The sequence below is a fragment of the Sorghum bicolor genome, chromosome 3 (assembly GCF_000003195.3).
Source record: "Sorghum bicolor cultivar BTx623 chromosome 3, Sorghum_bicolor_NCBIv3, whole genome shotgun sequence".
In the NCBI taxonomy this organism is placed as follows: domain Eukaryota; kingdom Viridiplantae; phylum Streptophyta; class Magnoliopsida; order Poales; family Poaceae; genus Sorghum; species Sorghum bicolor.
Window position 1 is genome coordinate 63,443,647 of NC_012872.2, and position 12,884 is coordinate 63,456,530.

General features: G+C 44.6%; 1 protein-coding gene across 1 annotated transcript; it reads right to left on the bottom strand.

The window, feature by feature from the left end:
• Positions 2,543–5,149, bottom strand: LOC8079230 (protein NRT1/ PTR FAMILY 1.2). The gene is made up of 3 exons (XM_002458485.2): positions 4,736–5,149; positions 4,377–4,594; positions 2,543–4,271 (listed from the first exon to the last, which is right to left on the bottom strand). Exons 1-3 carry the CDS (start codon positions 4,818–4,820, stop codon positions 2,826–2,828), a joined length of 1,749 nt encoding a protein of 582 aa, XP_002458530.1. The 5' UTR covers positions 4,821–5,149; the 3' UTR covers positions 2,543–2,825.

Genomic DNA, 12,884 nt, shown 5'->3' on the forward strand with positions numbered 1-12,884 from the left:
TCACTCCAAACTGGACATAGAGTTTCTTGTGTGTTACCCTCCTGATTCTTGTACACAATATGTTGATTCTTCATTGCCAGGGTTGAAAACTCCCACAATAGCGTTCATGGATAGGGTCTGAGATGTTTTAACTTGCCAAACGTTCACTTGGTGACTTGACACTTACCTTTGGTTGGTGGCGGCTTTAGTGGCAGTCCAACACAATGGTTGGAAGAGACTATGGGTTGAGTTTTGGCAACCAATATCACGGAATATATCGTCTGATCTCCGAGGAGTTTGCCATCTCTACATCTTACTCTTTATATACTATATTTATTGCTTTTGTCTATACTTTGCTTGTGTGACATTTATCTTTCCTTAGTTATAGGCTAGTTGACTCTAGATCCTAAATGGGTTGAGTGTAAGTTTAAGCACTCTAGAAAAACTCTAAGTACATATTATTTTAGAGTTAGTTTATAATTTTTTGTAGTAATTTCATTAAATCCTAGATTTGAAATTAGGCACACGATTTTACTTTCTCTTGATTCTCACAAGACCCTCAAACCAAGATGTACAAGATGGATGTTATCTTCTTTTAAGGCTATCTGTTTTCAAGTTTTTTGGATCATGTCAAATGCTAAGGTGGAGAGTATGATGTATGAGAATAGTAATGGATATGTATTCTTTTTAAGAGAAGAGAGACTTATATTAAATCTTGGTATATGTATCCAAAACATATTAAAAAAATCTGAAATAAAAAATACATAATATTCTATCTAGATTCTTCCATCGTCTTCTTCACCAATGGCTTCCCTCGAGCATCAGAGCCAAAGTGCAATCCTTGTGCCGAATCCAACTACCAACCCTAAAACATTAGATATGCCACAAGATTCAATGCTTCAAAACTAGTCCAAAACACATCTAAATCGCTAAGAAAATATCAGTAGTTGCATCGATAGGTATGACATAGGATGTAAATTCAACATCTCAAGACCTTGAATTCCTCTCTGCGACCATTGACAATAAGATCAATGACCCAGAGTCGCTGTCCTCGTAGGAGGCTCCCAAAAGCACCTCTCCCCTTGTAGATAAAGGCCACAAATTGGTCGTCTGTTGATGAAATCGATGCCTGCAATGACGATCTTGTCGTGGGAATCATCGAAGTCATTACAAGACACAATGCTAACTAAAAATCATCTGATTTGGTTGGAAAGTTATTTTTATCCCTTCTATTACAAGATGCATATCACAAGGCAGTCTAGATGTATTCAATTTTTATTGAGTGGAGTTCATATGTATTTCGTGTACAGTGAAGTCTATTTGACCCTTTAATTTGTTGATGAATCTAAAATAAACTCTCAACTAAAGAAACAAAATTCTTACATACACTAATTTCAAAACCAGATAAATTACCCTTAAAAGTGGTTTTGAGGATGATTTTCAGCCACTCATTCTTTTTAGCTAAAAAACAAATCTAGTAAACACTAGATAAGGTTTTGGAACCACAACAAACATGTTTATCCTAAAAAAAAGTTCAAGAAAATCCTAGAGTTATAGGACAAGATACACCTAAATATAAATATTTAGAGCTTGCAAAATCGTAATTAGAAGCTTTTAAAAATAAGGTTGAACTCTAGCAAAATGGAAAAAAAATGCAGAAAAATCTAGAAAAAAATTCCAAATCATTATAGTTGCATTCAGGTTTATCAGAAAGATTCCAAAACATTCTCAAACATTTACAAATCATTCTAGAAAATTGGGTTTAACTTTTCTTAACAAAAACATATTATGCAATCAGCATGAGTGCAAATTTGAATCTCTCATGCTTTAGTTGTGGAAAGTTCTTAAAATGTGTTTAGACATTGATTATAATGTTTTGCTAATTTTATGGGTTTTTTCCCAGTTGATTTCACATGCTTCTGATTTTCTATAGCCCAATCTATTTTTTGCAAGCTTCTAAAGACAATTTCACAAGCTACGAATATTTTTATGTCGGTATATCTCGTCCTAATACATCACAAGGATTTTCTCATATTCTTTTGAGTATTATAAAGATACTCTATTTGTCTACTATTGTCTACCGGATTTGTTTTTGACTAAGAAAGGACGACGTGACTTCAATCCACTTACAACCGCTGTAGGGTTGATATTTTGGGGGTTAATTTGTATAGTTTTGAAAGTTCGGGATGCAAGATTTTTTATTATTGAGCTGAGAGGTTCAAACTCGGACAAATTCAGAGGGTCAAATGGACTTCACTCATTTGTGTAATAGTAATATTTAATGATGATCCTTACACTTGTTATATATTGCCATTTAGATTCGAAGTCAACTCCACCAAAAAGAGTTCTCGTTAGAGAAAAACAATTTCACAATTTATAAACTTGTGGAATCGACCTGCTTGAAACCAAAGTCCATCAGATGAGTTCGCCCCCCTGACTCGATGGGTTCATAACGCACAGGAGCAGCTGGCACTTGGCACTTTGGCAGTGGCATTGAGCTTGAGGGGTGGGACTGTGGGAGACTGAGGCGTGAGGGCAAGGGGGGAAGTGGGTAACGTACGGGCGACCAATCACTGGAGTTCTCTCCATCTCTGAATTCCGAAGGAAGAATGCACGTAAAATGCATGCGACATTCTAGACTCGCATCACAATTCACAACAGTACTTACATACTGTCCATTTTCAACATTTCAAGATTACTTTCTCTTGAGATGTCACCATATAAATATAAGTTAGCAGCATATATACGAGGTACGACCTAGATTCACACTAGAGCAAAGAGACCATCTCGGATCAACGCCATACTTTTCCTGGGTGCTCTGCTCAAAGTCCACCGTGGCCTAAAGCCTAAATGATGCCCGCTTTGTGCTCCTCCTCCTCCTCCTGGTCGTCCTCCGCCGCGGCGGCGTCGGCGGCCACCACCCGGTTCTTCCCCTCCTCGCCGTACGCCCAGCCACACACCACGAAGTACACCACGTTGGCTGCGCACAGCACCGCCAGGACCAAGTAGTAGCGGTCGTAGTGCCCCTCGTTCAGGTTGCTCGGCAGCCAGGCGGTCCCCGCGTGGATGACCCCGACGATGGCGCTTCCCAGCACGGCGCCGAACCCGAGGCCGAGCGCGAGCAGCGACACCCCGATGCTGGACATGGTCTTGGGGAACTCCGAGTAGTAGAACTCGATCTGCCCGATCAGGTTCAGGCCCTCGGCGAGCCCCGTCAGGCAGTGCTGCGGCACCAGCTTCATGGCCGACATGTGCACCACCGGCTCCTCTTTCTCTTTGCCGCGGTCGAGGAGCCCCTGGGCGATCGCGGCGGCTCGGCGGACGCTCTCGGTGTGCGCGGCCACGGCCATGGCCACGGCGAAGAGCGCCAGGCCGGCGCCCATCCGCTGCCGCAGGCTGAGCCCGCGCGCGTGGCCGGTGAGCCGGGACAGGGGCCGCACCAGCACGCGGTCGTACACGGCCACCCAGACGGTGAGCGTCAGGATGGCGAAGACGCCGAAGGAGGCCGCGGGGATGTCCAGCTTGCCCACCCTCCGCTCCATCGTCTTCGCTTGCAGCGTCGGGAACATCTGCTGCCCGACGACGACGCCGGGCATGATCCCCGTCGACCATATCGGGAGCACGCGGATGACGGCCTTGGCGTCCTCCACCTGCTGCACCGTGCACAGCCGCCACGGGTCGCACGCCGCCCCGTCCACCTTGCCCGGGTTCCGAAGCACGCAGGCCCGGTTCAAGTACCTTAGCTTGTTCGTGGGAGTCCTGGGCTTGCATCCTGCTTTGTTGTAGAAGCTCGAGGAGTCGGCGGTCTCCGGCGGCAAGGGCTCGCGGCGGTTCTTGTAGCTGGCGACGAGCACCTGCACGAAGCCGATGATGACGCTCCTGTCGGCCGCCTCCTTGACGTAGAAGGGCGAGCCGAGGAGGAAGAGCGTGAGCGCGGTGACCATGAGCACGACGGGCACGGCGAAGCCGACGACCCAGCCCCTGGCCTGCTGGATGTACACGATGACGGTGGCCGCGAACACGATGGAGAGGCCCAGCACCGTGTAGTACCAGTTGAAGAAGGTCTGCAGCGTCCTCACGTTCTTGGCGCTGTTGTCACGCTTGTCCAGCTGGTCGGCCCCGAACGCCAGCGTGCAGGGCCGGATGCCGCCCGACCCGAGCGACATGAGCGCGAACGACGTGAACAGCAGCGGCAGCTGCCACGGCAGCACCACGCAGCCGCTTCCCGCCGCGCACTCCGGGGTCTTCTTGTACACCGGGAGGATCGCCGTCAGGCACAGCAGGCACATCCCCTGATGATGATCATCAGGCGCAAGCAACACGCAGATTAAATTAGCACGGCGATTGATGAATCAATTGCCCTGCACTGCATCATGGAGCCGATTGTGGGCGCTTACGCAGAGGCTGACGCAGGAGCCGAGGGCGATGACGCGGAACCGGCCGAGGCGGACGTCGGCGAGGACGCCGCCGAAGATGGGCAGGAAGTTGGAGATGGCGTTCCAGAAGTAGAGGACCTCGGTGGCGACAGCGCTGGACATGAGGTACCGCTCGATGAGGTACAGGATCATGTTGGCCGTCAGCCCGAACGTGGCCACCTTCTCGAAGATCTCGTTCGCTGCATGCCGCCGCGAACAGAACCGCCGTCAGGGCGTCAGACTCAGATCAACCCCACGTACACGTACACCAAGCAAAATTAAGCATGCGGGAGCGCTACAAGGAAGGAAGACATGGGTAGCTGCTGGATCGGTGTTCTTACAGATGATGAAGGGGATAGTTCTGAGGCCTCCCTTCCTCCTCGCCGTCGCCTTGGGGAAGGCATCCTCCATGGCTGAGACCTCCATGCTCGCTCGCTCAAGGCGGAGGGAGCGAGGCTACAACACTATATATGCACAAGCTACAAGATGGGGCGACTGAACTATTTATACGCAAACCCGTGTGATTGCAGCGGCCGTCAGGAGTGATCTCAGCGACTCAGCCTCTCGGTACTCACTCCCAGTCCCAAAGATAAATCTTTGTCGACAAATGAGTGATCAAGAGCATTTTTTTTTAGCATTGGAAGTACAATTCCCAGCCTCTGCACTTGCGTAGGAGTGATCAAGTGCATGAGTTGGATTGGATGGACATGGACAAGCACGGGAACGGCTGGCGCCAGTAACTGCACTGAGGCTTGCAGCGGTTAGTGTGTGGTCTGCTTGTTGCTTGCCCCTGGCTTCCGGCGCAGTTTGGGCTCGGTCGTGCGTGGCTTTCAGCGCCCGTGCCGGACAACCTGATGGAGCTTTTGGAGGAGGTTGTAGATAGAAGACATTGGGAGGTGTAAATACAAAAAGCTTCAAGGCATGTACATGTGTGTAAGATGATTATTACAAGTCAGTGAAGAATACCTCTTAGAGCAGTCTAAATAAGACCCAATTGTTAAGTGACACATGACTAAATATAATAACCAATACCTGTACAATGAAAAAAGTGTAGTCTATAAAAAATCTCAAATGCTCTCAAACGGCCTATACACCCGGTACCTATTTCGTCCATGCAAGAGCGTCTCCAAGACTAAACTAGAAGTATACCCGCGCGTTGTTGCGGGAATTGCGAATAAATTAGAATTAAGCTAGACTAAATTACTTATAAATTAATAGTAATGGATTGGATGGCATGACATACTAACGACGACAATTAGATGTATATGATAGTGCACTGATTGCAAGTCGATAGAATATCTAATGGGGTTTAGGATCATAATTAAGATACTAGACGATACCATGTGTATTGCTGCGGGGATTGCGAAGAATTTAGAATGAAATGAGGTGGAGATGATGTGGATAGCTTGCAATTAAGATTGAAAGTTAGTGGCATGATATGGCTATTAGTGAGAGATAATGTGGATAATTAGTGAGGGATGACATTGATGACTTACATGTTGAGACAAATTTGTAGCGGGGATTAGATATATATAGATACTATGTCTCCCACCTCCAAACACCACAAAGAAGTGGATCTTGCATACTAAATATAATGTAATTACACAGTTAGATATTTATGGTACAAGACATAAGTACTAACAAGACTTGCGAGCCTCCCTTACCATCCCACTACATATCTATCGCTAATTTTCATTGGAGAACAACCTTTCCTTTAGTAGGTTCGGTGGGAATGATTTTTAGCTTCTAGAAATAAATTAAAATAGATCTAGGAGCTTGTAACAAATATTTGGGTTTCTAATAAATGACTTGTTGTGAACTACAAATTTGTAGATACATCTTTGGTACATGCCATATGCATGAAATTTGATGTTGCATTGTTTGAAAATTCAAAAAGTTGAATTTCAAAATCTAAGAACAAAAGACATGGATATCTAGGCCTCTAACACTAGTACAAAAGAGCACAAAGCTGGCGGATGAAAAAAATAGCACTGGCGGTTGAGTTATCACGCGCCAGTGCAAGCAAAGGCACGGGCGCGGACTTGTCAACCACCAGGGGAAACCCATTTCCACTGGCGGTTGTCTTAACACAACCGTGGTTGGCTTGGCCAACCGCCAGTGGACAACAATTACCACTGGCGGTTGCTTCAGACAACCGCCAATGGTAAAACTGTAATAAATACCCCTTCTTCCTCCTCCCGACCAGAACAGCAACACATAGCCAACTTCCATTTATGGCGATTTTGGAGGTCCAATTTTACAAAATACAAGGAGAGAGGTTTTGATCTTCATTTCTTCGAGCTAGATGGCTAAGAAAGGTTAGTTTATGTCTCTATTGGCTCTGTTTAGTCATTCTTGCTCTATTTTAGCCACTTTTGGATCTAGGGTTTCACTATGAGTTGGAGAGGAAGATTAGCTAGGTTATTGTTTAATTTCTTCAAAGAAGTTGATTAAATATGTTTAGATAATGTCTCTCCTCTCTCCCTTGTCATGATTGCTTCTCAATTTAGGTTATCCAAGGTATTATTAGGATTCACCATGAATTAGGAGAGACAGAAAGATATTGTTTTTTAGTTTTTGTCAATTATTGTTTTTAGTAAGGTAGTTTTAATTATTTCTCAATTTATTTGGAATGTTATTGTTTCTCTCTCTTTAGTAAGGTAGTATTAAGTTCCTCTATTTATATTTCTCAATTTATTTAGAATGTTATTGTTTCTCTCTCTCTCTCTTTAGTAAGGTAGTATTAAGTTTCTCTATTTATATTTCTCAATTTATTTAGAATGTTATTGTTTCTCTCTCCATGGTTGGCTAAGTGAACTGCAAGTGGAAATCGATTTCCACTGGCGGTTCTAAGCAAACCACCAGTCCTTTTAATTTCACTGGCCTTTAGGACTGGCGGCCGTGTAAACCGCCGGTGAAAATTCATTTTCATCGCCACTATAGAGCTCCAGTGTACTAGTGTAAGTTATCTCAAATAAAAATTACATCGGCTACAAAATGTATACCACGTCGAGAACTACAAGTTTGTTATGTGTCTGTGTTATTTGAAAAAAATATTGAAATTCAAAATATAAGAAGTTAAAATGAATATTTGATCGCTTCTAGAAATTGTCCATCTCTGAAAATCGACTTCTGGAGACGAGGGGCTACGGTTTACTTCTTGACTACATCATAAGCTATGGCCATTGAGTTGCTCAACTATTTGGAACTAAAAGTAAAATGTGTTGTCTCTTAAAATCCTTTTTTATAGTGGGGTGGCTAATTATTAGCTCGATCGGAGCATTCTATATACCGTGCCTCATGCACTTAAAGTATGCTATGTTGTTAGGAATTTTCCGTTTAAGCTGAGGACATATATAGCCTTCTGGAAGGCGTGCGTAATCTAGAGGCTAGCAAGTAGCAACAATGGATGGACAGTATCATTTCCTATATTTAGCAGAGAGCCAGAGTCCCCACCCCAGGTGATTCCCATCGCAGCTTGCCGTTTTCTCACATATTCGCTATGACAATACATGGCTGCGGTAGGAGGAACTAGCTAGCCAGTACATTGGATTTGGTTCCCATCGATCGAATTCGCGCGCAATAGCTAGCTAGCTCGATCCGCCTCCGAGTGCTCAATGCACGTACTTGACAAATTGACATTTATGCGCGCGTCGATGGGACGACCCATCTCATTTCATCCTATCGTTGTACGCATTGTACGGTTGCGTGTCAAAGACTGGTCGAGAGGGAAGCTAGCTAGGTGCACACAACATCCATGCTTGAAACGTTTGCATTGGCCATTGGGTGCATCACGATGACACTTCGATCGCATCATCACACCTCGTCTCACACGGAGTTGTCCGATCACCGAAATGGCGCCACGAGGCGGCGGCCGGCTCGCCGTCCGCGCGCATGCATGCAGCTCCGACCCGGTCTCCCGCCCCCCTCCCCCTTTTTTTTGACAGGACTTTCAGCTCCTTTTGTTTCGCTGCACGCGTAGCGTAGCTACTAGTGATATACAGGAAATAAAGCTAGATATATACGTCCAAGCGACACACACCATGAGAGAGCATGGGAGCATCTCGCTTTGGCGCCCGGCGGTGGATTCCACGGAGGCACCGATCGATCGATCAATCGATCGAGGGGCGCTGTAGCCAAAAGTGAAGCGACAGCGTCTAAAAAGCACATTTGTCCCCAGCCGAACCATGTCCATCGATCAAAGCCGCCGGCCGTTGTTTACGACGACGGAACACCCGAGAGCGCGACCGGAACCGTGGAGCGCTAGCTAGAAAGAGTCTCTCTTCACGGAACAAGAGGCAGGCAGCGACCTGAAGTTGGGCCCGCGTCCACCGACGAGTACCTGTAGTGCATGGTCATATGATATGATTATATGATTGCAGCGTACGACGACACATGCATGCATGCAGCTGCAGGTTCAGTTGCCGCGCGCGGAGAAATCAAAGCGTGCGCGCAACAGATCGATGATGGACATCATGCACGATCGACCGCGTCGTGTCGTGGCGCGAGATGGGATGGGAGGCCCGCCGCCCCCGTCCAAACGCGCGCGTCGTCGTACGTCGCCGTCGGGGGTCAGCAGCTAGCACCAATGCATCCCCCGCGCGGCCGCGCGCGCCCGCCCCGATTTCACCCGCACCCGCGCCCCTCGCTGCGAACGACGACGACGACGCGGACGCGCGGTCGTCTCCATGCCATGAGCGCTCTAGACTACCTCTCTACCACCCTGTGGTCGAGTCGAGTTGCCGTGTCAGTTGCGACTTGCGATCATCGGCAGCGCGGCGGCTGGCTCCGATCGATCCGGCCAAGACGAGCCTTCCTGATCACTCATCATCAGTCGTCCATGCATGATATCCATGTCGCGCTCGCGCCTTCTCCGTCTTATTCAAAACCAAATTAGTAAGTTTGTTGGCCGACGGTATCCACACGTGCACGGGCACTGGAACACACACGGCAGCTAGCTCTGCTAGATAGCTATGCTCATCGGCGCCAAAGGCGTGAGCAGGTTTCCAGGGGGCATGCACGACGCTCCTGATGGTGATGCCTTCCTTGTCGCATTGGCATCACGTCGCCGAACCGAACCCGGCCCCCAACGTATGTACGTACGTACATTGGTCGCGGAGAGGGTGATTGCTCCTGACGCATATGCAACATATGCATGCCGACTTGCGGAGCGGCGGCCGGCGGACGCTTGGTGGAGCAACGGCGAGACCCGCTGTAACTACTGTCTCGGGCGTCGCATCTTGATCGATCGGCGCGGCCGCGTCGCCTCAGCACACAGCCGAGACGTCCCAATCCAACTTCGAGCTTGTCTCCAAGCATTCTCTAAGCCGAGCTCCCACGGTAGAGGTGAAAATGGATCAATTCGTATGGAATAATATATATCAGATATAGATGTCACTAATTTTCATATTTTTTTTATTTATTCAAATATTTTTTGGATAAGAATACAAATCGATTAGGTTGGATTCAGAATTGCATTCAGATATCAATAGCCATAGACATAACTTTTAAAGAGATCCAAACTGAAACTGACTTCCATAGTGAATATGAAATAAAGTTAATCTCTCCATTCCAAGTTGTAAATCAAATAAAACGGCTTACAATTTGATACAGGGGGAGTAAATAGCAACTATTCAAAAATTATTAAAATTAGACTTGGCGATTTTAAATTTGAATATTGTTTAACTATACTAAAAATATATAATTTAATTTTAAACAACATTAGTAATATAGAGATAACTTTTAAATAGTTTCAATGGCACATCATTAATTAACAACATTAAAATGAATATTGTTAGTCATTAAGCATAGATGTATCTATTAGTTTCACTAAGCACTTTATTGTTCATGCATACAGCTAATGTATCGGATATCCATCATCCATATTTTTTTAATATAGATAATATCGGATGTCAGGGGTCGACGCCAAATCGATCCTGTGGTGCCAAGAGTGCAACCCAACACCAAAAGGTGTAATCTAGGGGTGTATATGTCAAAAAAAATATTGGAAAGAAGGCTAAATTAAAAATGGTGGTTATCCTTGCTGTTTGGGTATGTGCTGTAGTACCGGATGTATTTGCTGAAAAGTCATGACAGAAAATATTGTTCGCTGAATTGTTATGAAAGAAAACATTGTAGAATGATAGATAAATTCGGCAGATAAGCTCAAACGAACAGATGTGACCTTAGTACTTCTAGGTCGCAAGGGTGTTTATCTAGCTTAGGATCGTCAATCGCTATATGAGGTGGCTGGTTGTTTGCACTTTACTCCCTATTCCTTTTTAAATGTCGCCATAATATTTATGTTGGTTAAACTTTCTTAAGTTCAATTAGGTTGTAGAAAAATTTTTAGCAACAGTTATATCTCCAAGTAAGTATATTATGAAAATAGATCCAATAAATCTAATGATACTAGTTATGTATCATAAATATTAATATTTTTCTTATATATTTGGTCAAAGTCGGGTATGTTTAATTTTTTATGAGGTGAGAATGACAGTTAACGATGAGCGGAGGAAGTACACTGTGTGTGACACTTCATTTTTCTCTTAACGAAGCACGTGCCGACGCATGTTTGGAAAAAAGAAAATCCACCTTCTTCGATGTTTCGAAAGTTGCAGTACTTTACAAATGCCATCAAAGTTGCAGTACTTACAAATGCCACCAGCGCATGGGTCACGTGTGTGTGGACTGTGGACCCAAACTTTAGTAGCACAAGGCAATAATGAGCGCGAATGGGGTCACTGATTGATTCTAAGCATGCATTTTATAGTCATGTACGCTTGGGTTTAGAGCACCTCCTTTTCTAACCCTCAATAAAAAAAAATAGTTGTTTTGGAGATCTTATAATTGCAGCAGTCCTCCAAATCCAACCCCAATGAGAAAAAAAGGGGAGACCTTGGGGAATTTTCTCATTCTACTGGAGAAAAGATCTTCAAAACCAACATGTATCTCCCCAATAACTAGTCTTGGGGGATTAGAGTTTTCTCGAACTGCTATGCTCTTAACTCTTAAGGCCGTCGTCCTTTAGGCTAGCTGAGCATTATGCCCAGAGTTGTGAACTGTGATGCAGGCCAAATAAGGCGTGGTGTGACCGGAGAACCTAGCAACTGAATGGGCAGTACAACTGCAAAAGAGAAACTAGACATTCACCTAATAGATTGGTACAGAGGGTTGCCACAGGTCGATGCTAGCTTATGGATCATGCTCCATCTGATCTGATTGATATATACCAGCTATACAACCTATTGCAGTTTGCTCATAGTATATATATATATAATGCCCACGCATAAAGAGTACTAGTAGTAGCTACGGTAGTAGGAGAGGAACAACAGCCGCAGATAGGACCTTGTTGAGTTCCAAGTTTTCTATACTGTAACACTGTTGTTTGTATTTGTCAAATATTAATTAACTCTAGATTAATTAAACTCAAAAGATTTGTCCTATAAATTACAAATAAATATGTATGTGCCACAAGATTTGATGTGATGAGGAATCTGAAAATTTTTGTAAAATTTTTTTGGAAACTAAAAGTATTTGCTGCCACCGATCGAATTTAGCGCGGTAGACTAGGGCTCTAATATACTACTCCCTCCAGTCTATTTTATCTGGCGCACACGCATATCAAGATTCAAACTTTAAAAACTTTGACCATTTAATTGACTAATAATTATTAACTATTATAACACAAGCTTTATATAATTAGATTTGTAAGAAATTATACTATCCAATGATTATAAGTTTATAAGTATAAATAATATAATATAAAGTAAATGAATGGTCAAAATGTAATCTAGGAGAATGTGTCATTCTAACGTGCGCCAGATAAGGCCCTGTTTAGTTCCCCATCCAAAAAATTTTCATCCATCCCATCGAATCTTTGGACACATGCATAGAACATTAAATATAGATAAAAAATAAACTAATTACACAGTTTAGTTGAGAATCGCGAGACGAATCTTTTAAGTCTAGTTACTCCATGATTAGCCTTAAGTGCTACAGTAACCCACATATGCTAATGACAGATTAATTATGCTTAATAAATTTGTCTTGCAGTTTCCTGACGAGCTATGTAATTTGTTTTTTTATTAGTTTCTAAAAACCCCTCCCGACATCCTTCCGACACATCCGATGTGACACCCAGAAAATTTTCAAATCCAATCTAAACAGGCTCTAAAATGGACCGGAGGGAGTACGATATTATTGTTTCTACATGGCCAATAATTTCACTTTCAGCATCGTTGTACGTCTGGTCGCCACGTAAAGACCGGTCATCGGAAGGCCGAAGGCCCCGGCCCTTACTACGACGACACATAACTGAAACATCGGAATCGGATACACACCATGCCTTATTAATTTTTCGGTCTACTACTAGCATTTCTTTTTTTCACTGGACGACGCTCGACGATGCTGTAGGCACTTGTACATGAGAGCATCTGCATGTGGATCGCTTTGGCGCCCCCCGCGCGGTGGATTCCACCGAGGCGCGCG